Genomic DNA, 27,172 nt, shown 5'->3' with positions numbered 1-27,172 from the left:
CTGCGTCACGGTGCTGCCCCAAATTACACAGTGTTACACACATTTTGTTCAATTTCAAATCGCTCCATAGATTTGCTATCTATCATCCCCAATCCTCTCTCCTCTCCTCGTTTTTCTTCTCCTCCAGTTGAAATGCCTCCTGGTGTTGTCGTCTCTTGGTCATCTCTAATTTTAATCGCTCCACCATTGTGTCGTGACCTAAAGTTTATGAATTCCTTTCTAAACCTCTCTTCCAATTTTCATAAGATGTTGCCTACCTTTTGCTTTCACCAAGCCTTTGGGATAATGCCTAACATCTCCCTTTGTAGTTTGGTATAAACTTTGTCAAGTTAAAATCTATATACTAAAACTCTTGTTTGTTTGTTTGTTTGTTCCTGAACTACAGCCAAAACAGTACACGATACCGTGACAATTTTAGGCCCACCTCACTCCCCATGGTGCGAATGGAAGAAGTTTCATTGAAATCGATGTTATATTTTTTAAGTTATTCACATTTTAAAGTTTAAATCTACCTCCTAGGGAGGGAGGGAGGGGGTGGAGGGAGGAGAGAGGGAGAGTGGGAGGAGGGAGGATAAGGGGGGGGTTGAGGGGGATGGAGTGGGGGGGAGGGGAAGGGGGAGGGGAAGGGAGGAGGGGGAGGGGAGGGGTAGGGGGTGGAGGGAGGGAGAGGGGTGGAGGGAGGCGAGGACGTAGGGGGGAGGAGAGGGTGCTGCACCAATGCAGGAGAGGTTTGGGCCCAACGGGTCCACTTGGTCAAGTACATTTTAAAAATACTATTTTATATGTATTATGTAACACAGAACAGTTGCTGTATGTGATTGAAAAAGATAAAAATACAATCAAATGTGGATCTCAGAACTTCTTTAGTGGCGCCACTGTTTTCAGATTTAGTTACATTTTTGGGATTATTCCCATGGCAGTGTTGTGCTTGCTCCCACACTGTTAGCAGCAGCAGTGAGCGTGGGAGTTGAGGGGCAGAATGCGAGCTGCAATATAAGGACATTTATTTATGAATCTTTTGTGAGAAGGGGGAAAAATGTTAAATAATGACTTTGTTTTGTTTTTCTGAGCTCCACTGAATAGAGTATTATGCACTTGAGGGGGTGTGCAAGTGGAGTTTTATATTCAAAAACGTGCACAATGATGAGTTGAAAATAAAGTCCAGTCAAATCCAAATTTATCTTGAAAGGAAGGTGAAGCAGCAAAGCAACTTTACTGTGAATGTTAGGGCCCTTGAGAGTGTTTCAGAGCAGAGTGATCTAGGATTATTGGTACATAGTTCCTTGAAAATGACGTCAAGGGTAGATAGCATGGTAAAAAAGGGTTTTTGGTACGTTGACCATCTACCGTCAAGGTTTTGAGTATAGAAGTTGGGACATTATGTTACAGTTGTACTAGATATTGGTGAGGCCACATTTGGAGTACTGCTGTTAGTTTTGGTCACCTACTATAGGTAGGATATTATTAAACTAGAAGGAGTGCAGAAAAGATTTATGATGATGTTGCCAGCACTTGAGGGGCTGAGCGATAGCGAGGGGTTGGGGAGACTGGGACTTTTTATCCTTGAAGTGCAGGAGGCTGAGGAGTGATCTTATAGAGGTGTATAAAATAATGACGGGAATAGATAGGGTGCATGGATAGAGTCTTTTACCCAGGGGGGTAGTTGGGGCCGGTTGAATAACAGCATTTAAAAGACACTTGGACAGGGACAAGGATAGGAAAGGTTTTGAGGAATATGAGCCAAACAAGGACAGATGAAAGCCATAAAAGCTACACTCTGTAATACTTACTGTTCTCTGCTTCAGTTAAATTATTGTTCAGAACTGATGAAAGGTCCATTGATCCAAAACACTAATTCATTTTTTCTCTTGTATTTTGTGTGTATTACCCGGTGTATATTTTTTCCTAACAATTTCTGTGTTCATTTCACTATCCTTCAGTGAAGAAATGTATCCTAATTTCAGTCCTAAATGATTTATTTCTTATTTTGAGACTGTGACCCGTGGTTCTGGCGTCCACAGTCGTATTTCTGTGGAGCTTGGGCCAAGGATTCTCAAGAGTTAGTGATGATGTTATATTTCTTCAAATAAGTCCTTAAAGTGTTTTCTCTGTGCTCCCGGAATTGAGTTGCCATGGTGGGTCTCAAAGCTGAATGTTTGATTGGGAAACACACAAAACTGCAGATGTTGAGATGCTGGAATATTAAACAAAACACAAAGTGCTACAGGAATTCACAGGTCAGGCAGCATCTGGGGAGGGAATGAACATGCAACATTTTGGTTTGGGATCCTTCCTCAGACTTGTTTGGGAGTCCAGTTTCAGACATGCAGACAATGTGCCCTTCCCATTGAAGATGGTTGAGCATGACCATAGCTATGTCGCCGAGGATATTAGCTTAGGAGAGGATACTAACATTGGTTTGCTTAAAATGCCAGTGGGGTTGGAGTATTTTGCAGAAGCAGAATTGTCAGTCCCTCTCACATACTTTGAAATGCTTCTGTAAATTGTACTTCTCCCCAGTGCATACAGGAGAGTTTAGATCTTTGCACCTCACAACGCAATGAGCTTGGTGGCAGATCTGAAGCTTTGAACATATTTCAAGTTTGCACGTAAATAAATATTATCAACGTATTGTAATTTAATGACTATAGTTAGTGCTGCATTGGTTCTGGAGATGAGTTAACAGAGGTTGGACAGTTTCCTTGTTCTATGATCCAGCAGGTAGTTTGGTAAAACTGAGAAGAGGATTGGACTAAGTTTGATAAACTCGACAAAATTTGATGAAATAATGAAGAATCTGGATTAATGGCCTTTTCAAACTGAAATTGTTTTTCAAATTCTGTAAACTTAGATCAAAATTAAGATCTTAAGATTGGAGGTTTTGTTCCATTTTGGACTCTTGGCAATGACGGGTATCAATTTTGGAGAACAAAGGTTTCTTCCTGCCCACACGCTCCTATTATGCAAATATGCAAGTGTGGAACCCTGAACTCAGAACAATGAAGGATCTAAGGATATCAGATGTTTGCCTAAATGTTAATTTAGGCAAAAATCATCATGTCTTAATTTGCCTTCACAACATTATCTACCCATAAATATCAGGTCTTTTATGTGGTTACCAAGGTTGAAGCATTCACTCCTTCTATAAAGGATTAAAGGATTAAATGAGGTGTGGACAGTATAATATAATATATTCCTTTATTTGTGCCACACCGTGGAAATTTACAGTGCTGCTGTACCGCTAAATTTCCCCGGTGTGGGACAAATAAAGGAATACATTATATTATACTGTTCACACCTCCCAGAAAATTTGCATTCTCTCAAATATTCTGGATTCTTTCTTGAGATTGATGTTAACGAATATAAAATATTATAAAAACTATCTCCTGCAGCAAAGAGTCTTTGTTTGTAATAGCAACAGGATTCTCCATACTATATCATCTTCTGGTTGAATTCTGCCCTTCCTTATAGTTGCCATGGCCCCCTTTTACCTTTTTGGTTATTTTGTGGATCTCGCAACCAGATATCAAGGAGATTAACTGGAGAGTACACAACTCATTTTTTTTGCGTCATTGACACTTAAGGCATGATTATGATATGGTTAGAAAATTGATGGTCAAGTTCCAGATAATTTTTAGATTCAGTTCTGTGTAATATTTTAGTCGTAGGAATGTTTTTTTTTTTTTTTCAATGTTGCTCTTTAAATGAGTCTGGTTAGTAATGAATTGCAGGAACTAATCACTTTCTAACTGGATACGTTTTACAAATATCTAATATAGATCATTCAATTTATATTATTCTCCTGGCACATGAACATTAAAACTGAGGTGAGAAGGATTAAAACTGAGGTGAGAAGGAACTTTTTCACCCAGAGAGTTGTGAATTTGTGAAATTCTCTGCCATAGAGGGCAGTGGAGGCCAAATCACTGGATGGATTTAAGAGAGAGTTAGATAGAGCTCTCGGGGCTAGTGGAATCAAGGGATATGGGGAGAAGGCAGGCACGGGTTATTGATTGTGGACGATCAGCCACGATCACAATGAATGGCGGTGCTGGCTCGAAGGGCCGAATGGCCTCCTCCTGCACCTATTTTCTATGTTTCTATTTAACATAACGTACAGAATTTATACAGATCATTAATATAGAAAAATGTGTTAATCTGAACAAGCATAAGATAAAGATGAAAGAAGATATACAGAGAAGATCGTGGAGGGATATAGGTGTCCAAGGAAATGATGGAAAAAAATTAATATTGATTCACTTAGATATAATTTAGATGGATTTCTTAGAGAAAGCAGGTTTTGGGATGAATGCATATGAAAAATAATATAGGATTCAATGCAGCATTATTCAGAAGATTAAGTTTTCTCAGAATTAGTGTTCCTAAAGGTCTCCATCACTGGATAATCTTCACACCATGTCCAGACCTGGTGAAGACTGATTGATAGATAAATTAATGAGTAAATTGGTTAGTCAACAGCGATGATTAGCAACCAATGCCTTTCATTGTATCACATTACTACTAAGGTAGTGGAAGGCAAAAATAAATATGCAATGGTCCCTTTTCATTTAACAATTTGTGTGATGCCATAAGGTATAAGTATTTTTGAGTATGTGTGTATGTGATGCTTCTGTACTATTTTCAGCATTCAACTTTTGAATGGACATTATCACTAATTAGATTATTTCCCACTTTGTTTTATTTGACAGACCACTTTGCATAACGATGGCTGGTGCTGTTGATGACCTCATTGGAATCCCATTTCCAGACCATAGCAACAAGCTGCTTTGCAGTTTGAATGAACAGAGGCAGGATGGTCTTTTCTGCGATGTTGTCCTGATAGTAAAGGATCAGGAGTACAAGACCCATAGGTCAATCCTTGCTGCATGTAGCAAATACTTCAAGGCACTGTTTACCTCAGATACTCTTGGAGAACAACACAATGTTTACCAGATTGACTTTGTGACACCTGAAGCACTTTCTGCGATTTTAGAGTTTGCTTATACTTCAACCCTCACTATTAGCAACTCAAATGTAAAGGATGTTTTAAGTGCAGCACAGCAGTTGGAAATTCAGTGTGTTATTCAAGTATGCATTGATATCATGGAGGCAAGTGGCGAGGTGATCAATGAAAGTGAAGTTTCAGAAAATACACCCATCAAAGAGCTCGAAGTTGATCCATCCCAAGAAGACATCAGGAAATGCCTCCACCAAAAACCTGAAGAATCTTTCAAACAAGATCTTGAAGAATCACCTCAAGAACCTACCAATGAATCTGAGCAAAACCATTGGGATAAGGAATGTGATTTTAAAAGCTCCTTGACTAGCAATCTTATAGAAAAGCAATGCAGAGAACTGCCTCAAGAATATTTAAACCGATTTACGGTTAATGTTCCTGATGGAAGCTTGGGACCTGCTAGTGATTTCTCCTTGGAGTCGTTCTTAAAAGAAGGGTTGAGTTCCAGAAGGAATTTGTTGAATGGAGAGATTCCACACAGACCAGGATTATTTCCTCCCTACTGGAATGGAGGATATAATAGATTTCCACAGCTGGTGGAGAGCCAAGATGTGGACCAATTGCCCCTTAATCTCGTAATGAAAAAGGAAAATATCAAACAAGAGGTCAAAGAAGATCTGTCTACAACCACAAGTTGTTGTGACTTTTTTAAAGGTATTCTGATGGGAAACAGTCAGAATAACCTGGATACATTAAAAGATGGGCTGGATTTTAATTCCTATTTGAATATATTAGGTCCTTCCTATTTGGCAGCAGTCTATCCAACTTGGCCCTTGGAATATGAGAAAAAAATGAGACCCAAGGCATCTCAACAATGCCCTATCTGCAACAAAGTGATCCAAGGAGCAGGAAAGTTACCACGACACATGCGGACTCATACAGGGGAGAAACCATACATGTGCAATATATGTGAAGTCCGTTTTACCAGGTTAGCAGCAGTTTGTTTTTGTTGTTCCTACCATGTCCAGGAATATAGTCATTGCCACATTCTAAATTAGCACAAACTCAACATCTATGCCTCACACCATTTTGCATGGTGTTAACATTGTACCTCATACATCTCAACATTTAAGGTTAGAACTTACGAAATCAAAAATCTGATTACAATTTAAATTAATTTGAAGTTTAATTTACTTGAAGGAATGCAGAGTCACAGTCATACAGTGTTGAAACAGGCCCTTTGGCCCAACTTGCCCACACCAACCAACATCTCCCATCCACACTAGTCCCACTTGCCTGTGTTTGGCCCATATCCCTCTAAATCTGTCTTATCCATGTACCTGTCTAATTGCTTCTTAAACATTGCGATAGACCCTGCCTCAACTACCTCCTCCAGTGGCTCGTTCCATACACCCACCACCCTTTGCGTGAAAAAGTTACCCCTCAGATTCCTATAAGTGTCTTCACTGAGGAAGATACACACAATCTCCCAAATGTTCTAGGGGCCGGAGAATCTAGGGTGATGGAGGAACTGAAGGAAATCCACATTAGGCAGGAAATGGTTTTGGGTAGACTGATGGGACTGAAGGCTGATAAATCCCCAGGGCCTGATGGTCTGCATCCCAGGGTACTTAAGGAGGTGGCTCTAGAAATAGTGGAAACATTGGAGATCATTTTTCAATGTTCTATAGATTTAGGATCAGTTCCTGTGGATTGGAGGATAGCAAATGTTATCCCACTTTTTAAGAAAGGAGGGAGAGAGAAAACGGGTAATTATAGACCAGTTAGTCTGACATCAGTGGTGGGGAAGATGCTGGAATCAATTATAAAAGACGAAATTGCTGAGCATTTGGATAGCAGTAACAGGATCATTCCGAGTCAGCATGGATTTACGAAGGGGAAATCATGCTTGACAAATCTACTGGAATTGAGGATGTAACTAGGAAAATTGACAGGGGAGAGTCAGTGGATGTGGTGTACCTCGACTTTCAGAAAGCCTTCGACAAGGTCCCACATAGGAGATTAGTGGGCAAAATTAGAGCACATGGTATTGGGGGTAGGGTGCTGACATGGATAGAAAATTGGTTGACAGACAGAAAGCAAAGAGTGGGGATAAATGGGTCCCTTTCGGAATGGCAGGCAGTGACCAGTGGGGTACCGCAAGGTTCGGTGCTGGGACCCCAGCTATTTACGATATATATTAATAATAATAATAATAATAATGCATTTTATTTATATAGCGCTTTTCATATACTCAAAGACGCTTTACAGAGATTTAGAGAACATAGGGAAATGAATAAATAGATAAATAAGTAAATAAGTAAACGAACAGAGAAAGGAGACAGAAGGTGAGGTGACCTTCAGTGCTTGAAGGCAGTACTGAACAGGTGAGACTTCAGCGATGTTTTGAATGTGGTGAGTGTGGAGGAGTCTCTAACGGTTTGGGGTAGTGAGTTCCATAGGGTGGGAGCAGCGATGGAGAAAGCCCTGTCCCCCCAGGATCTGAGTTTGGTCCGGATGTGGGGGGATAGGAGATTGGCAGCAGCAGAGCGGAGGGTGCAGGTGGGAGTGTGCCTGTGGAGGAGGTCGGTCAGGTAGGATGGGGCCAGGTTATGGAGGGCTTTGTAGGTTATGAGGAGGATTTTGTACTGGATTCTCTGGGGGATGGGGAGCCAGTGGAGTTTGTAAAGGACGGGGGTGATATGGTCACGGATCGGGGTGTGGGTGAGTAGACGGGCAGCGGAGTTTTGAATGTATTGAAGTTTACTGATGATTTTTGAGGGTGCGCCATAGAGGAGGCTGTTGCAGTAGTCCAGACGGGAGGTGATGAAGGCGTGGATGAGGGTTTCTGCAGCTGTGGAGGAGCGGGATGGACGGAGACGGGCAATGTTTTTGAGGTGGAAGAAGGCTGTCTTTGTGATGTGTTTGATGTGTTTGTCGAAGGAGAGGGTTTGATCAAAGATGATTCCAAGATTCCGGATGTGAGGGGAGGTGGATACTGGGAGACCATCAATGTTGAGGATGAAGTTTTGGGTGGATTTGGTGAGCGTTTTTGGACCAATGATGATGATTTCAGATTTGTTGCAATTGAGTTTGAGGAAATTTGATTGAAGCCAAGATTTTATTTCAGTGATGCAGTTTGTCAGTGTAGAGTGTGTGGTGGGGGAGATTGACTTGGTGGAGATGAGGAGCTGGATATCATCGGCGAAGCAGTGGAAGTTGAGACCATGACGGCGGATTAATTGACCAAGGGGGAACAGGTAGAGGATGAAGAGGAGGGGGCCAAGGACTGAGCCTTGGGGGACACCTTGGGGGAGGGGAGCGGTGGGGGATTTACAGTTGTTAATGGAGATGAACTGGTGTCTGCCAGAGAGGTAAGATTTGAACCAGGATAGGGCTGTGCCGGTGATGTTAAGAGAGGTTTCAAGTCGGGTGAGGAGAATGGAGTGATTTATGGTGTCAAAGGCTTAATGACTTAGATGAAGGGATTAAAAGTACCATTAGCAAATTTGCAGATGATACTAAGCTGGGGGGTAGTGAGAATTGTGAGGAAGATGCAATAAGGCTGCAGGGTGACTTGGACAGGTTGTGTGAGTGGGCGAATACATGGCAGATGCAGTTTAAGGTAGATAAGTGTGAGGTTATTCACTTTGGAAGTAAGAATAGAAAGGCAGATTATTATCTGAATGGTGTCAAGTTAGGAAGAGGGGATGTTCAACGAGATCTGGGTGTCCTAGTGCATCAGTCACTGAAAGGAAGCATGCAGGTACAGCAGGCAGTGAAGAAAGCCAATGGAATGTTGGCCTTCATAACAAGAGGAGTTGAGTATAGGAGCAAAGAGGTCCTTCTACAGTTGTACCGGGCCCTGGTGAGACCGCACCTGGAGTACTGTGTGCAGTTTTGGTCTCCAAATTTGAGGAAGGATATTCTTGCTATTGAGGGCGTGCAGCGTAGGTTCACTAGGTTAATTTCCGGAATGGCGGGACTGTCGTATGTTGAAAGGCTGGAGCAATTAGGCTTGTATACACTGGAATTTAGAAGGATGAGGGGGGATCTTATTGAAACATATAAGATAATTAGGGGATTAGACACATTAGAGGCAGGAAACATGTTCCCAATGTTGGGGGAGTCCAGAACAAGGGGCCACAGTTTAAGAATAAGGGGTAGGCCATTTAGAACGGAGATGAGGAAGAACGTTTTCAGTCAGAGTGGTGAAGGTGTGGAATTCTCTGCCTCAGAAGGCAGTGGAGGCCAGTTCGTTGGATGCTTTCAAGAGAGAGCTGGATAGAGCTCTTAAGGATAGCGGAGTGAGGGGGTATGGGGAGAAGGCAGGAACGGGGTACTGATTGAGAGTGATCAGCCATGATCGCTTTGAATGGCGGTGCTGGCTCGAAGGCTGAATGGCCTACTCCTGCACCTATTGTCTATTGTCTAAAATCTCTCCCCCTTCACAAACCTTTGCCCTCTGGTTCTCAAATCCCCCACTCTGTGTGTCCAGGCAATCTATTCCTCTCATGATTTTATACACATACAGAGATACAGAGCATACAGAGATACAGAGCATACAGAGATACAGAGCATACAGAGATACAGAGCATACAAAGATACAGAGCATACAGAGATACAGAGCATACAGAGATACAGAGCATACAGAGATACAGAGCATACAGAGATACAGAGCATACAGAGATACAGAGCATACAGAGATACAGAGCATACAGAGATTTTCTGCACATAACCATTCCTTTAATAATAAAGCAATACATGCAAAGAGTTTTCTTTTACCCTCAGACAATATTTTCTTCACTCCCCAAACCACTTCACCCATTCGACACAAGGAACTGCAGATGCTGGTTTACAAAAACAAACATAACGTGCTGGACCAACTCAGTGGGTCAGGCAGCATCTCCAGAGAACATTCAAAAGCGACGTTTTTGGATCGGGACACTTGTTCAATCTCAAGAGTCTGAAGAAGGGTCCCGACTCAAAACTTCACCTATCCATGTTCACCAGAGATGTTGCTTGACCCGCTGAGTTACTCCAGCACTTTGCGTCTTTTCTTTACCCCACCCATTAGTTTTCTTTCTATTTAACACCATTCTTCAACAATGAAATGGACTCTAGACCTCAAATCCAAAACATAGGAGTACAGTAATTGAAAACAATCGTTTTAGTAAAACAGCAGGTTAACATCTGTCGAGAGCGAAACAGAATTCGATTTTAGATTTTAGATTTAGAGATACAGCACAGAAACAGGCCCTTCGGCCCACCGGGTCCACGCCGCCCAGCGATCCCCGCACACTAACACTATCCTACACCCACTAGGGACAATTTTTACATTTGCCCAGCCAATTAACCTACATACCTGTATGTCTTTGGAGTGTGGGAGGAAACCGAAGATCTCGGAGAAAACCCACGCAGGTCACGGGGAGAACGTACAAACTCCGTACAGACGGCGCCCGTAGTCAGGATCGAACCTGAGTCTCCGGCGCTGCATTCGCGGTAAGGCAGCAACTCTACCGCTGCGCCACCGTGCCGCCATTATTCATTTTATTTTAATGATCTTTCATGAGAAATAGGAGATCTAAAATGCTCACGCTGTTTCTCTTCCCACAGACATTGCCAGACATACTTAATATTTCTGGTCTCTATTTTATATGAAATTTCCAGCATGTATATTCTACTTTCATAATTTCTTCATTCCGGAAGATGTAATCTCCATCACTCTGATAATTTATTTTTGTTGCAATTTACCATAACTTGTCCAGGTACGACATGGTCTTTGCATAGTGCATCCATGACCGTATGTATAAAGTAAGGAGCCGTGGGGTGGGATCAGTGGTTGTATTGCGGCTTCAGTCTGCCGATCAGGTGTGAGGAGAAAGATTTAATAGGAATCTGAGACATCTTTTTCACACACATGTTTGTGGGCCTTTGGCCATGAGCTGCCAAGTGAAGTAGTTGAGGCAGGTACAATAACAGCTTTTAAAAGACATTTGGACAGGTACATGGATAGGAAAGGTTTAGAGGGATACGGGCCAAAGGCAGGCAGCTGGGACTAGTGTAGATGGGGCATCTTGGTCAGCATGGGCCGGAGGGCCTGTTTCTGTGCAATATAACTCTATAACTCTCCCAGGACAGATAATATTTGGATCATACAGGGTGGAAACAGCGCCTTCTGCCCAACCTGCCCACATCAACCAACATGCCCCATCTACACCAGTCCCTGGTCCACTCATCCCTTCCTACCCAAACCACCCCAACCCCGGGCACTTTCCCCTGCAACCGCACGAGATGCAATACCTGTCCCTTTACCTCCCCCCTCAACTCCATCCAAGGACCCAAACAGTCTTTCCAGGTGAGACAGAGATTCACCTGCACCTCCTCCAACCTCATCTATTGCATCCGCTGCTCGAGATGTCAACTTATTTACATCGGCGAAACCAAGCACAGGCTCGGCGATCGCTTCGCTCAACACCTGCGCTCGGTCCGCGTTGGCCAAACTGGTCTCCCGGTGGCCGAGCACTTCAACTCCCCCTCCCATTCTGACCTTTCTGTCATGGGCCTCCTCCAGTGCCATAGTGAGGCCCACCGGAAATTGGAGGAACAGCACCTCATATTTCGCCTGAGCAGCTTGCAGCCCAGTGGTATGAACATCGACTTCTCCAACTTTAGATAGTTCCTCTGTCCCTCTCTTCCCCTCCTCCTTCCCAGATCTCCCTCTATCTTCCTGTCTCCACCTATATCCTTCCTTTGTCCCGCCCCCCTGACATCAGTCTGAAGAAGGGTCTTGACCCGAAACGTTACCCATTCCTTCTCTCCTGAGATGCTGCCTGACCTGCTGAGTTACTCCAGCATTTTGTGAATAAATAAGCTATTAAGAGTGGTCATGGCAGGGCTTTTGGTGGTTTCTGTTCAGTAATGACCCCCTGTGATGTTGATAGTAAGGATTTGCCAGTAGTAGTGGGATTAAAAGGCAGGATGATTGAGCGCACAGTATTTGATTTGAACTTTGTTGATAATGCCGTTTAACTATTAGGAGTTGTGAATAAGGATTAATTTTTATGTACCAACAGATGAATTAGTTCAGCCATTATCCGTTCCGGAATATAATGTTCGTATACTGAAGCTGATTCGTACGTTGAGAATTTAGTTACTTAACTCAGCTTCTGACTGAAAACTCATCAGCCTGAAATATTCCTTCTCTCTAAATCCTACCCGATTTTCCACCCTCAACCTCCTTTGCACTTCAGGACTGTTTGGTTCTCGTTGAAATGTGACAGTGGTCATAATTTGTAGTTTCCAATGAACTCTTGAAATCTGCAGAGTTTTGAGCGATGAGTTTTTACAAAATCTATTGTGCAGCCTTTGAAACTTTAAATATAAATATGATAAATAAGACTAATAAATGTTGATTTTTCTCTCTGGGAGCAGTTTGTAAAATTATTCATGCTTGGTAAGTGGATGTTGTTAAAAGGCTGGAATGTCTTGACAATTCTTAGTTGTCTATAGGAATATAGTTGTATAGAAATTTGATGTAATGAATTGATTTGCTTGACTTTCACATGCAGTGAAGTCATGGTTTTCTTCCTTAAAAGATGGTTAGTCAACCAGTATTTTTGTGATAATCTGATAACTTCATAATCACTTGTTTATTTCCTTTTTTTAAACTGAATTTTCATGCCTGTTTCCTCAGGCCATGATGGAATCATGATTTAAACGTTGCATGTTTAAAGTGTATTAATTTGTGGAGTCGTCAAGTCATAGGGTTATACAACACCGAAACAGGTCTTTCAACCCAACCCATCAGGTCAAGGTGCCTTCATGAAATAGCACTATTTGTTTCCATTTGGCCCATATCCATCTAAACTTTTCCTATTCATGAAACTGTCCAAATGTCCGAAAATGTTATAATTGTACCTGCATCAGCCATTTTCTCTGGCAGCTCATTCCCTATACCCACCAAAACCTGCCCCTCGGGTTCCTTTTAAATCTTTCTTTTATCAAATTAAACCTATGACTTCTAGTTTTAGACTCTCCTGCCCCAGGAAAAAAGACTGTGACCACCTTATTTATGCCCCTCATTTTATTATAAACCTCAACAGGGTCACCCCTTAGCCTTCTTCGCTCCAAGGTAAACAGTCCCAACATATCCTGTCTCTCCTCATAACTCAAGCCCACTGGTCCTTGCAACATCCTTGTGAACCTTTTGTACACCTCCTATAGTTTCATCATATCTTTGTTATAGTATGGGGAACAAAACTGTTAACAACATTCCATGTGCAGTTCTCATCAACATCTTATACATGTTGGAATCTTGAACAAATAACAAATTGCTGGAGGAACTCAGTGTCTGTGGAGGAAAATGGACGGGTTAGGTTGAGTGGGCTGGGTCTCTATTCCTTGGAAGCAGGAGGATGAGGGGTGATCTTATAGAGGTGTACAAAATCACGAGAGGAATAGATCGGGTAGATGCACAGAGTCTCTTGCCCAGAGTGGGGGAATCTAAGACCAGAGGACATAGGTTCAAGGTGAAGGAGAAAAGATTTAATAGGAATCTGAGGGGTAACTTTTTCACACAAAGGGTGGTGGGTGTATGGAACAAGTTGCCAGGTGAGGTAGTTGAGGCTGGGACTATCCAAACGTTTAAGAAAGTTAGACAGGTACATGGATAGGACATGTTTGGAGGAATATGGACCAAGCGCAGGCAGGTGGGACTAGTGTAGCTGGGACATGTTGGCTGGTGTGGGCAAGTTGGGCTGAAGGGCCTGTTTCCATACTGTATCACTCTATGACTCTATGACTGTGACAGTTGCAGGTACTATCACAACATTTAAGAAACATTTGGACAGGTATATGAATAGGACAGGTTTAGAGGGATATTGGCCAAAAGCAGGCAGGTGGGACTAGTGTACTAGGTAGGGCATGTTGCTTGACACGGTTGGGCCGAAGGGCCTGTTTTCCTGCTGTGTGACTCTATGACATCTTGGGATAGGACCCTCTTTCAGAATGTGGCCTGTCCATTTCCTTTCACAGATGCTGGCTGGCTCATTAAGTTCCTGCACCTGTTCGTTGTTATCATACCTATTTATAACTATTTTCATGATTAATTAATCCAATATATTACGAATGCTACATGCATTATGATGCAAAATGTTTAAGCTTGTCTTTCAACATGTTTCGTACCTTTAACATTATTTTGCCCTGTGGCCCTGTTTGTTTTTTGTTCATGATTCCTCTGCCTTCCATTTTTGCATTTGCCCTTCCTGCCTTTTGTTTCTGTCCTAATTTCCCTTTCCTCTGCTCTATCTTAAACAAATAATGTTAGTACAGTAGAACAGTGCTTGTGTGCGATTTGTCGATGAAATGAATTTCGAAAATTAATATTTAATTTTAAAGACTTTGTTGTTCTTCTTTGTTCTTGAAAGAGGCTGTGGTTTGGAGTCAATAATTTACACTTCAGCACAATATTCAATTATGGTGATTCAACATTGCATTTATTCTTTGTGACAATGAATAGATGTCATTGTGTATTTATACCGAACAAAGTTCCATGTTAAAGAGATTTTAACTGTTAGACTGCAGAACGATTTGTGCAATACATAATTCAATTTCTACCACATCTTGCACATCTCATAAGACTGCAGAGAATGCTGGGGGGAAAAAAACGGGAAATAAAATGAATAAACTGCAGATGAGAAGGCCAAAAGCATGCTCAAAAAGAAGGGTTTTGAGCAGATATGCAAGTGTTAAGTGGTATTTGTGTTTTACTGTTTCGGGTTCATTTTGCTTGCTTACCCACATTTTGAGATGGGAAAACACCCTATAGACTAATAGAGCATACAAACATGTTATTTGACACACCCTGTCATGCCAACCATCAAGTACCCGTGTGTACTAACCCCATTTACTAGCACTGATACAAAGTCTTCCCTACCTTTGCAATTCAAGATTGTCTAGCTACTTAAACGTTGTGAGTAAACCTGCTTCTTGTAGGAAAGCTGAGCAGCAATTCTTGTTAGAAAGTATATGTGTGCATTGTCAATAAGATTAGGCATGATAGCAACACAAATTGCAATCAGGCAGTTTCTTGATGTTCACAAAGATTAGTGATTATGTTATTGTCCTGATAACCAAAGGAGTGGATTAATGATCTCAGAAATACAGGTTTAAATCCATTAACGGTAGTTTGACAGGCTATGTTTAGGTTATTAAATAAATCTGAATGTAAAAAATTAGTTTCTGCCAAAATAATTGACCCTAAGGTTTCTGTAAAATCCCATCTCCCTCACTGGTGTCCTGTGGGAAGCAAAGCTGCCATCTTTTCATGGTTTACTTCACTTGTAATTCTTGTTACTTACAGTGAGTGGTTTTGCAGACAGTGAAGATGGTTGTGAAAGATTGCAGCAGGATCTGGATCGATTGGCCAGGTGGGCGGAGGAATGGTTTATGGAATTTAATACAGAGAAGTGTGAGGTGTTGCATTTTGGGATGTCGAACAAGGGCAGGATCTACACAGTAAATGGTAGGCCTCTGGGCAGTGTTGTAGAGCAGATGGATCTAGCAATACAGGTGCATGGTTCCTTGAAGGTCGAGTCGCAGGTAGATAAGGTGGTCAAAAAGGCTTTTGGCACTTTGGCCCTCATCAATCAGAGTATTAAGTATAGAAGTTGGGAGGTTATTTTGCAGTTGTTTAAGACGTTGGTGAGACTGCATTTAGAATATTGTGTTCAGTTCTGGGCACCATGTTATAGGAAAGATATTGTCAAGCTTGAAAGGGTTCAGAAAAGATTTACGAGGATGTTGCCAGGACTAATGGGTGTGAGCTATAGGGAGAGGTTGAGTAGGCTGGGTCTCTATTCCATGGAGCACAGGAGGATGAGGGGAGATCTTATAGAGGTATACAAAATCATGAAAGAAATAGATTGGGTAGATACACAGTCTTTTGCCCAGAGTAGGGGAATCGAGGACCAGAGGACATAGGTTCAAGGTGAAGGGGAAACGATTTAAGAGGAATCCGAGGGTAACTTTTTCACACAAAGGGTGGTGGGTGCCTCTTCTAAAACAAATTTGCGTGCCATCATTTAACGCATCTAATTCCAACTCAGTTACATTTCCCAACAATGCCTTGCCTCAGCTCATTCATGTCTGTATGGGATCCCTTCAGGCTAACCTTGATTATTCTACCTTTATAAACATGGTCATCCAAGATTTCACTGCCCATGTCCAAACTGGCATCAAGTCCTCTTCTATCACCACCCTTAATCTTGATGACCCAGTTATAAAAGTTAGAATGTAGAAACAAGGAACAGCAGATGCTGGTAAAAGACATAAAAAGACACAAGTGCTAGAGTAACACAATGGGTTAGGCCACATCCTTGGAGAATATGGACAAGGGACGTTGCAGGTCAGGACTCTTCTGCAGACTGACAGGTGACGCTTCGGGTCGGGACCATTCTTCAGACTGATTCAATCACCATTCCATGTTTTACACAAATACTGCCTGACCCGTTGAGTTACTCCAGCACCTTGTGTCTTTTTCTTCAGTAATAACATTATTCATTTTTAAAATTCTCACCCTTGTTTTAAAATTCCTTCATGCCCTCATCCTTTCCTATCCTTGTAATCTCTTCCAGCAATTCAACCTGGTGAGAAATCTGCATCCGTCCAATTCTGGCTTCATGAATACCCCAGTTTTACTCACTCCACCGTTAATAGTTAGGACATCAACTGTGAAGGCAATAAACTCTTGATTCCAATCTCCTCCCTCTCCCACTTCATCTCTCCTTTAAGGTGTTCATTAAAGTCTACTTCACAGACTTATCTATTAATCATCAACCTTATGTTTCCTTTTGTCATTTAGTTTATAGATAGAACGTGGAAACAGACCTTTCGGCTCACCGAGTTTGCGCTGACCAGCTATTCCAGCACACTTACACTATCCTACACACACTAGGGACAATTTACAATTATACCACGCCAATTAACCTACAAACCTGTACGTCTTTGGAGTGTGGGAGGAAAATGGAGCACACGAAAAAACCCCACGCAGGTCTAAGGTTTCAAAGGTCTTTTATTGTCACATGTACCAATTAAGGTGCAGTGATGTGCAAATTACCATACAGCCATTCAAAAAAAAGCAACAAGACACACAACTACATAAAAATTAACATAAACATCCACCACAGCGGATTCCTCACATTCCTCACTGTGATGGAAGGCAAAAAAGTCAAACTTCTTCCTCTTTACGTGGTGAGTGTACAAACAACATACAACAGCACCCATAGTCAGAATCAACCACGGGTCTCTGGCGCTGTAAGGCAGCAATTATACCGTGCCACCCATTGTTGTTAATTTTAATTTGGTAATGTGATTAATTTGGTAACCACATCCTGAAGCATTGTTTTGACGTGAAATGTCGATATTTCCTTCCCACACTCCCCACAGATGCTACCTGACCCGGTGAGTTCCTCCAGCAGATTGTTTATTGCTCCTTAATTTGCTAACACCGATGTGAACTGCCTTGAAATGTTTTACTACATCAAAGGTATTAAAATAATTAAAGGGAATTAAAAATACAACTTTGAACACATCATGAACATTGTGCGAGCACATTGTTGTTCCTTCTGTGATAATTTCTATTGTTTTACAGACAAGACAAGCTGAAGATTCACATGCGAAAGCACACAGGGGAAAGACCCTACACATGTATTCATTGCAATGCTAGGTTTGTGCACAACTATGACTTAAAAAACCACATGCGGATACACACAGGAGTCCGTCCTTACCAGTGTGTGCACTGCTTCAAGAGCTTTACCCGCTCTGATCACCTGCACAGACACATCAAGAGGCTGAGCTGCCGCCTGCCACGGCCTCGGCGGGGCCGGAAACCTGCTGCCTGGCGCTCCACTAGCCTCCTCTACACACAGGGCGGCCCATCTCAGGGCACAATTTCCAATGAAAGTGGCACCGGCATCCTGCCAAAAGAAGAGGACAGAATTCCAAAGGCAAGCAAGATGGAGCTCGGCAATATTGGAAAGCCCTTTAATGTAGGTGCTCAAAATTCCAAGACCTTCATCAGCAAAACAGCAGTTGAAGAAAGAGAAAACTTCATGGCGAACATGTTGAATGGGAACCGTGTCATAGATGAAAGGGACAGGAGCATCTTTGCTTTTAGCCTGACTCACAACAATCCTTTCTCTCACTTACCCCAACACTATTTCTCAACAAGTGACCCATGGGGCATGCAATTTAATCCTGTTGCTTCTATTCCGGAGACTAGTAAGTAAAGAACAAGATGATGAGTTTTAAAAGAATTGAAATTAATGCAGAGATACGTTTCCATAGTTTGACATTTACTTTCTGAAGGACAAATGGATGATAGTGGAAAGTCTTCACGTATAAAATGTCTTCAACGAATAATTTTACAGACCACTGAATGATCTAGAATTGATCTATTATATAATTGTATTTAAACAAAAGGATCCAAAGAAGTTGAATACTGTAGCCTACATGAACTTGAATCTGCTTTCCCTTTGCTAATGTTTTGTGGGCGAAGTGCTGTAATTATTTTTGTAATGTTATGTACTTCTTGTGACTCCTATCTCTTCAGTAACTCAAATGAGTTTTCCATGGCATTAAAAGGGGATCTCAATATTGGCTCATTCATTGATAGAAACCAGAAACGTTTTCTCAGCTGAATATCATTGGTTAGGTGGCCGGATTTATATTTGGTTTTATTTATTGAATTAAGTTGCTTTAATTAATTAAGAAGTTTGTTAACAAAGGAAAAATCATTTCTGATTAACATAAAAGAGTTAAAAGTTTTTGATTTGTTGTATTTCAATATATACAGAATATACTGTGCAAGGACCATCTCCATATTCTAGGTAAGAGAAAAATAGCGTCAGGAAATTAGATTGCTTTACATAATGTCTTCACTTACAGAAGAATCATAACTGCAGACTGCATAAGCAATGGGAGAACTCATGTTACACATGCTGGATTTAGCTATAAGGTAGGCCACCTTCATTCTCTATTAATCTTGCCATGATAGTCATAAGTAATTATACCCTTAGTTTATAAGATTATTGCACCTTGCACCAATTGATGATTTACAATGGGAAAAACAGCATAACATTAAAAATACTCACTATATTGTGCCCTAAGTCGGAAGGTACCACAAACAATACCAGGCCAAAACACAATTTTATTTATCTATTTAAACAAAAAAAAACGTAGGGCGATGAGATCCAGCTCAGAGAACTGTGCAAGACACAAAGCTGGAGTAACTCAATGGGTATTCAGTTTTAGTTTATTGTCACATGTACAGAGGTACAGTGAAAAGGTTTTGTTGTGTGCTAACCATACAGCGGAAAGACGATGCATGATTACAATCGAGTCATTCACAGCGTACAAATACCTGATCTATGGAGAACATGGATAGGTGACGTTTCCAGTCAAGACATTGATACTGACTTAATCTTACTGATTTAATGGTTTAACGTAGGTTTTCTAATAGCTTGCCTAAACTGAATGCACTTCATGTGATTTGACTAAACCTCTGCACGACTGTTACACCATTTCCTCACTCTTGACTTCTAATGCCCTTACAATAAATGCTAATATTCTATTAGCATCTTTGAATACTTTTTCTATCACTGACTAACATTTAGTATGGTGTATATCAAACTGCTGCTTAAATTTGAGTCCCCCCTCAATGCGGATCACTGTATACTGCCCAGACTGACTACCATCCTTATAGATTTCCCCACTTGCTTAATTTATCTTTACATATTTTTAATTTTCTGCTTACATCACAATGTCTTGAAATAAAGAGTGGTGTCCACACAAAAATGGAACATAGGGCAAGTTTTCTTCGCTTGTGAAGGCGTAGATGTGTAAATAACAGAAGCAGGCCCTTTGGTCCATGCCAGCCATCGAGCACCCATTTACACTAAACCTATTTTGTTCTCCCCACATTTCCATTAACTCCCTCTTTCCAGGTCCATCACTCACAAGCATACTAGGGCAATTTACAGTGGCCAATTAAACTACCAACCTAAATGTGTTTGGGATGTGCAAGGAAGCCGGACATTATTGCAAACCTAGGAAGAACATGCAAACATGGAGATCAGAAATGAAGCCACGTATCTGGAGCTGTGAGATGGAAACACTACTAACTGTGCAATATGCCACCCCTTTTCATCTGTCCTGTTACTGAGATGAAAGTGCAAATATCCAGATGAATGCAATGCACTGTTTACAGAAGATGGAGTATAAATATGTTTTTTTTAAAGTTCTGAATTCTTTACAACTGTTACCTTCTGCAAAATAAACAAGGTATTTTGTGTAAAGGCACTCACCTTTGGAAACCCGACAATGTATCATATAAAGTGTAGATTAAATCCCTTTGGTTTTGAGTTTATGTTAATGGCTTATCTACATAAAGCAACTGGCCTAACCCCATTTTCCCAAAAGTCATATTCCATTTTTTTACGTTGTCATGAAATTCTACTTTAAGGGAATTTATAAGTAGAGAAATTCAATTTCATATCACCACCTCCCATTTATCCATTTTATACTGCATCCAATGTGTATTTCTTCATTCTTTCAACCTGTTCTAATCTCCTCGTCACAACTTACAATGGCAATATTTTGTGTCATTGCTTAACATTTTCCAAGTCATTGACATCCAATTGGAATAGCTGGAGCCCAAAACACTGATCCCACTGGTGTCTCACTAGACACTGCTTGTCATACTGAAAAAGACCCATTTATTCCTGTTGTTTCCCAACTGACAACCAGTTTTCAGTCCTTGCCAGTAAGCTACCACTAATCCCATGTGATTTAATTCAAGAACAAGAGTCGAGCGTGTTTAATTGTCACATGTACCCAAAGCGGAACAATGAAATTCTTTCTTGCATCATTATAACATGTTTGTAAACACAGATCGATAACGTAATAAACAAAAAAGTTCAATAAAATAAAAACCCCAATATCAGTGCACTTTTATGTTGTCCTTTTGAAAATCCAAATACACTGGATCTCTTTTATCTGTTTTACCAGTCATAGCTTCAAAGAAACTCCACTAGGTTTGTCAAACACGATCCTCCTGTCAAAAATCCATACTGACCTCGCTGATTTTATTGATATTTTCCACGTGTCTTCTCATCATTTCATTTAGGTTCCATTCTAGTGAAATAGTGATAACCAGTTCCCTGTTTACCCTTTCCTTCTTTTAAAAAAAAATGTTACATTTGCCAACCTCCAGTGTGTAGGAACCATTCCATAATCTAGTTTTGGAAGATGACAACCAATATGTACACCATTTCCATGGCTACCTAGGTTAGTACTCTGGAATGTAGATTATCAGACCTGGGGATTTATCAGCTCTGGTCCCATTCATTTCTCCTACTTTTTTTTAAACTAATGCTAATTTCCTTAAATTTCCCCCTTTTTTTGTCGGAGTCTTGGCTCCCTGGGGAAGTTTTTTGTGTGCCTTCTATGAAGCCATAACTAAAATGTTTGTTTAATTTATTTTCTTAATATAAATTCTTCCATTTCTAACTGTAAGAGATCCACAATTGTCTTCATTAATTTACAATGGAAACGTTTACTATCTGCTTTTATGTTGATTACAAGTTTACTCTTATACTTTGATGCATTTAATTAATCTCCTGGTCCATTTTGCAGAATTATAAACTTCTGTCAATCCTCTGGTTGCTATTTCTTTCTGGCAACTTTATATGCAATACATAGTAAATGGTAGAGACTGTCATAGAATAGAGGGATCTAGGAGAACAGGAGCACCATTCCCTGAAAGTGGGACCCAGGCAAACAGGGTGGTGAAGATGGCATTTGTTTGCGCTTGCTTAGGAGTGCAGGAGGCCGAGGGATAACCTTATTGAGGTGTGCAAAATCATGAGGGGCGTTGATAAAGAGAACACTCACTGACCTTTTTCAATGGGAAGTGGATTCTACACCTAGAAGATATCGGCTTAAGGCGAGAGGGGGGAGGTTTAAGAGGATCTTCAGGGAAAATATTTTCATTCAGTGGGTAATCCATATCTGGAACAAGCTGCCAGAGGAAACTAGAAGTGGATATAATTATGACTTTCAAAAGACATTTGGTCAGGTAGATGGATGGAAGGGTTTGGAGGGGTGTTGGCCAAATGCAAGCAAATGGGATAAGCTCAGAATGCCATCTTGGTTGGCAAAGATAAGTTGGGCCAAAGAACCTGTTTCCATGCTGCACAGTTCTACGACCCGACTAGACACAAAATGCTGGAGTAACTCAGCGGGACAGGCAGCATCTCTGGAGAGAAGGAATGGGTGATGTTTCGGGTCGAGACCCTTCTTCAGACGCGGACCCAACCCGGACTACAGGTTCCGACAGTCGATCTATAACTGACTATGACCCAAGACTCCTCTTTGAATCAAGTATCAAAAAGAAATGTATAACTGGGGTAGTTTCTGCATGTGTCTGCAGGTACTGGACAGATCAAGCATGAAATATTGTCATGAAATAGTGAACACATACCACCTCATCATCTGCATCTTCTGCAGCTGGTGGCAACACAAGTTTGAAGTTACATCCAAGCTCCTGAAATAACATTAAATACTTATCACTTTTTTGACTGTTGTCCATTCATGTACTCGTCAGTAAGTAATGGAATTGTATCTAACTTGGTGCGGTTTCACTCAGCATTAACAGTTCTCCTTGGTAAATTCTGTATTGGAATGATACTCAAGAAATTAACTAAACACTGCAGAAGTTCAAAGTTAACCTCAGCCATCTTGGAAAACCTTTCTCCTCGTTTTACTTAAGAATATGTATAAACATTTTTCTTGCACTGTTAGGAGGCTGGATGATATTGAAGAATTTATGTTTGATACAGTTGCAACTCATAAAGTATTCAAACAGATAGGATGGGAATTGAGGCCCATCATCTGGCATGAGTTGCAAACAGCAGTCTCTGCTCCTAAAATGCCGAACCTGCTGTTGTGCATGATTCCTTTATCAAACTTCACCGAGGTTCAAATTCCTGCAGTTAGTGCTATTGATCAGCTCAGTTGGTAATTCAAAATGGAGACATAAGGAACTGCCAATGCCGGAATCATGGACATAATACAAAGTGCTGGTGTAACTCAGTGCGTCATAACTTCATGTTCATAGGTTCTAGGAGCATAATAAGGCCATTTGGCCCATCAAGTCTACACCTTTTAATCATGGCTGTTCTTTCACTCTCAACCCCATTCTCCTGCCTTCGCCCCATAACCCCGACTTCAGGGATCAGGCAGCATCTGTGGAGGGAATGGTTAGACGATGCTTCTGGATGGGAAGAAACGTCGCTTATCCATTTCCTTCACTATTGCTGCCTGACCTGCCAAGTTACTCCAGCGCTTTGTGTTTTGCTGGTAGTTTAAAATGTTTGTTCAAACAGCTATTTTTTCTTTTTCTGGGCTGACTTTTAATTATTAAATATTTTTAGTTTTAGCTTTAGAGATACAGCATGGAAACAGGTCCTTCGGCCCAACGAGTCCTCGCCGACCAGCGATCACCCCTGCATTATCATATCATATCATATCATATCATATATATACAGCCGGAAACAGGCCTTTTCGGCCCTCCAAGTCCGTGCCGCCCAGTGATCCCCGCACATTAACACTATCCTACACCCACTAGGGACAATTTTTCACATTTACCCAGCCAATTAACCTACATACCTGTACGTCTTTGGAGTGTGGGAGGAAACCGAAGATCTCGGCGAAAACCCACGCAGGTCACGGGGAGAACGTACAAACTCCTTACAGTTCTATCCGACACTAGGGACAATTTACAGAAGCTAATTAACCGACAAACCTACACATCTTTGGAATATGGGAGGAAACCTGGAGAAAATCCACACAGTCACACGGAGAAAGTGCAAACTCCATACAGACAGCACCCGTAGTCAGGATCGAACTCGGGTCTCTGACGCTGTAAGGCAGCAACTCAACCGCTGCGCCACTGTGCCGCCCTTGATCTGAACTAACCTCATCAAGTAGAATATTTGGAGGTGTTCTGAGTCAATTTTGTAGAGTGGAAATTCAATACATAATAGTGTCTCGGAGTAAGCTAGAGTTACAGAGGGCTTGTGTACTTCTTTGTTCCAGACTATAAACAATTAATGAAAACACAGAAAACAAATGCTGTCATCTGGGGGAAAAAAAAACTGCTGGAGGAACTCAGCAGATCAAGCAGCATCTGTGGAGAGGAATTGTTGACATTTTAAATTAAGACCCTGCATCACATTATCACAGGGGATCTTATAGAAACTTACAAAATTCTTAAAGGGTTGGACAGGCTAGATGCAGGAAGATTGTTCCCGATGTTGGGGAAGTCCAGAACAAGCGGTCACAGTTTAAGGATAAGGGGGAAATCTTTTAGGACCGAGATGAGAAAGTTTTTTTTCACACAGAGAGTGGTGAATCTGTGGAATTCTCTGCCACAGAAGGTAGTTGAGGCCAGTTCATTGGCTATATTTAAGAGGGAGTTAGATGTGGCCCTTGTGGCTAAAGGGATCAGGGGGTATGGAGAGAAGGCAGGTACAGGATACTGAGTTGGATGATCAGCTATGATTATATTGAATGGCGGTGCATGCTCGAAGGGCCGAATGGCCTACTCCTGCAACTATTTTCTATGTTTCTATCATACCTATGAAGGAGTAATTACATCATGTATCATTTACAGATTTATTAACACATTTACCAAACTTCTAACAGATTAGTTGCATTTAGTTTAGAGATACAGGCCGTTTGGCTCACTGCGTCCGCGTCGACCAGCGATCCCCGTACACTAGCACTATCATACACACGAGGGACGATTTACAATTTTACCAAAGCCAATTAACCTACAAACTTGCACGTCTTTGGGATGGAATGTGGGAGGAAATTGGAGCACCCGGAGAAAACCCACATGGTCACAGGGAGAAAGTGCAATCTCCGTACAGAGAGCACCCATTGTCAGGATTGAACTCGGATATGTGGCGCTGTAAGGCAGAAACTCGACTGCCATGTCACTGCGCCACCCACATGATGGTCACTGAATAGAAACCAGGTACACATAAACAGTAATGTATTCTTAACAAAGCAGGCTGTGTCTCACTCTTTAAGTTGATAAAAATTAAACTGATGTCTGAAGTTCAGAATCGAGTTACAGAAGGTGGCCCTAAGGTCAAGTCCCATGGATGTAGGGATGAGCTATGAGGTGAAATTGGCAAAATTGCAAGCAGTTAAAGGAAAGCAGATTTCAAGGTTAAACCAACCAATTAATTAGTTAGCCTGAGGGAAGAATCAGCCACGCACTTCTATGCAATGAGTAACACGTAGTCTAGCTACGTGTACTGAAATGAATTTGTCAGATTGGTGACAGTTGCTGCTAGCAGGTGGAAAAGCAATCCAATAAAAAAATATTGTGCGTCCATTGTACAGACAGATGTTTATTTTAAACGATTCCATTGGATGTGAGGTAGGCTGGCATTTAAGTGTTATTCCCAATTCCCCTCCAACAAAGTCGCTTACTAAGCCATTTCAGAGATCAGGAGAGTCAGCCATAATTGCGCGGAATGGCAATGCATTTGTACATTCAGTGGTGAATTTTGCTGCTCATTAAGAGTTCCTATCAACTGTTGTACCCCACCTCCAGGATGCCATGCTATTTAATTGTGTCATATCTTTCACAGGAGAGCGGGGAAAAGGTGGACAATCGCTTTGCTGTGGCTATCTTAAGGATTATTGTGGATGATTTCCTTATTGGGAAGACGAGATGAATTGGTTTCTTTTAAAGTACATTTGTCACCTAAATAATTTCTGCAGCACCTGAGAAAATAATACATGCAGTACGCCAAACTACCTCCTATAATTCTCCAGCTAGCTTTAATCATTCTTACTGTCTGGAAGAATAGATTTGTTACTTTGTTCTGAGATTTTTTCCAATATCCACCAGACAAAAATGTTAATATGCTATTCAACAGTGGTCCTGGGAATTTGTGCTGGTAAAATATGACTTTAGCTGCTTTAGTTCATGTTGTGGTGGCTAAAACTCGGATAAACTCCACTTTCATGTAAATTATGCGCACTTGCTTTGAAATTATTAAATATCATAATTGATTTGCTTGCATTTAAATATTCAAATAAACACACAAAAAAAAACATTTGTAAGAAATCACTGGACATCTTGGAAATCAGTGTTTTGGTTTAGGCCTTTAATTCAGCTAGCAAATAATTTAATGACTAGCCAAATGCATTGGCTATGTGTGTAGTCACACATACATTTAATTTAATAATTGATTTTCCTGTGGTGATGAGTTAGAATAAAGGCCAGATCAAGATCATCAAACTCCCTCAGTTTCAAACATTAATATAGGTAAAAGCTGTGAATAATTAAAGCCATGACCTGCAGGGATAGGAGTACAGGTTTATGCAATTGTCACCTTAGAAATATCCTGACTTTAATCTTACGTGCCAAAGTAAACATTCTCGAATGATATACTGTGAAAACTTGAGAATCTGTATCAAGTGGAAAGCAGTGCTGAGAAATGTACATCATTATTAGAGGCAAAAGCTATCAATTTCTACAGATGCACCATAGAGAGCATACTATCATAGAGTCACACAGCATGGAAACAGGCCCTTCGGACCAACTCATCCATGCTGACGAATATGCTCCATCTAAGCTAGTCCCATTTGCCCTCATTTGACCCATATGCCTCTCAATATTTCCTATCCGTCTATTTCCTATCCGTCTAAGCGTTGTTTCAATGTTGATATTGTACCTGCCTCAACTACTTCCTCTGGCAGCCCATTCCAAATACCCACCACCCTTTAGTGAAAAAGTTGCCTCTCAGGTTCCTATTAAATCTTGCCCCTCTCATCTTAAACCTATTTCCTCTAGTTCTTGATTCCCCTACCCTGCGTAAAAGATTCTGTACATCCATCCTATCTATTCCCCTCATGATTTTATACCCCAATGATTTTATACACCTCTGTAAGATCACCCCTCAGCTTCCTTCACTCCAAAGAATAAAGTCTGAGCATGCCCAATTTCTCACTGTAACTAAGGCCCTCAAGTCCTGCCAACATCCTTGTAAATCTTCTCGACACTCTTTCCAGCTTAATAACATCCTTCCTATGATAGGGTGACCAAAACTGAACACAGAACTCCAAATGCAG

The 27,172-nt window shown here is 41.2% G+C and overlaps 1 protein-coding gene across 4 annotated transcripts in view; it reads left to right on the top strand.

Annotated features, from left to right (window-relative positions):
* zbtb7c (zinc finger and BTB domain containing 7C) overlaps positions 1–18,613 on the top strand; it is a 116,305-nt gene extending 97,692 nt beyond the window's left edge. For all 4 annotated transcript variants that reach the window (XM_078409380.1, XM_078409409.1, XM_078409398.1 and 1 more), the window contains 2 exons: positions 4,710–5,945; positions 17,610–18,613. In XM_078409380.1, the coding sequence (XP_078265506.1) occupies positions 4,726–5,945; positions 17,610–18,246 (1,857 nt within the window). In that variant the 5' untranslated portion in view covers positions 4,710–4,725 and the 3' untranslated portion in view covers positions 18,247–18,613. The remainder of the gene's footprint in view (positions 1–4,709; positions 5,946–17,609) is intronic.
* Positions 18,614–27,172: the final 8,559 nt, after the last annotated feature.

The sequence above is a fragment of the Rhinoraja longicauda genome, chromosome 1 (assembly GCF_053455715.1).
Source record: "Rhinoraja longicauda isolate Sanriku21f chromosome 1, sRhiLon1.1, whole genome shotgun sequence".
Lineage (NCBI taxonomy): Eukaryota > Metazoa > Chordata > Chondrichthyes > Rajiformes > Arhynchobatidae > Rhinoraja > Rhinoraja longicauda.
Note: the sequence above shows the minus strand (reverse complement) of the source record. Positions and strands in the feature narration are given on the sequence as shown.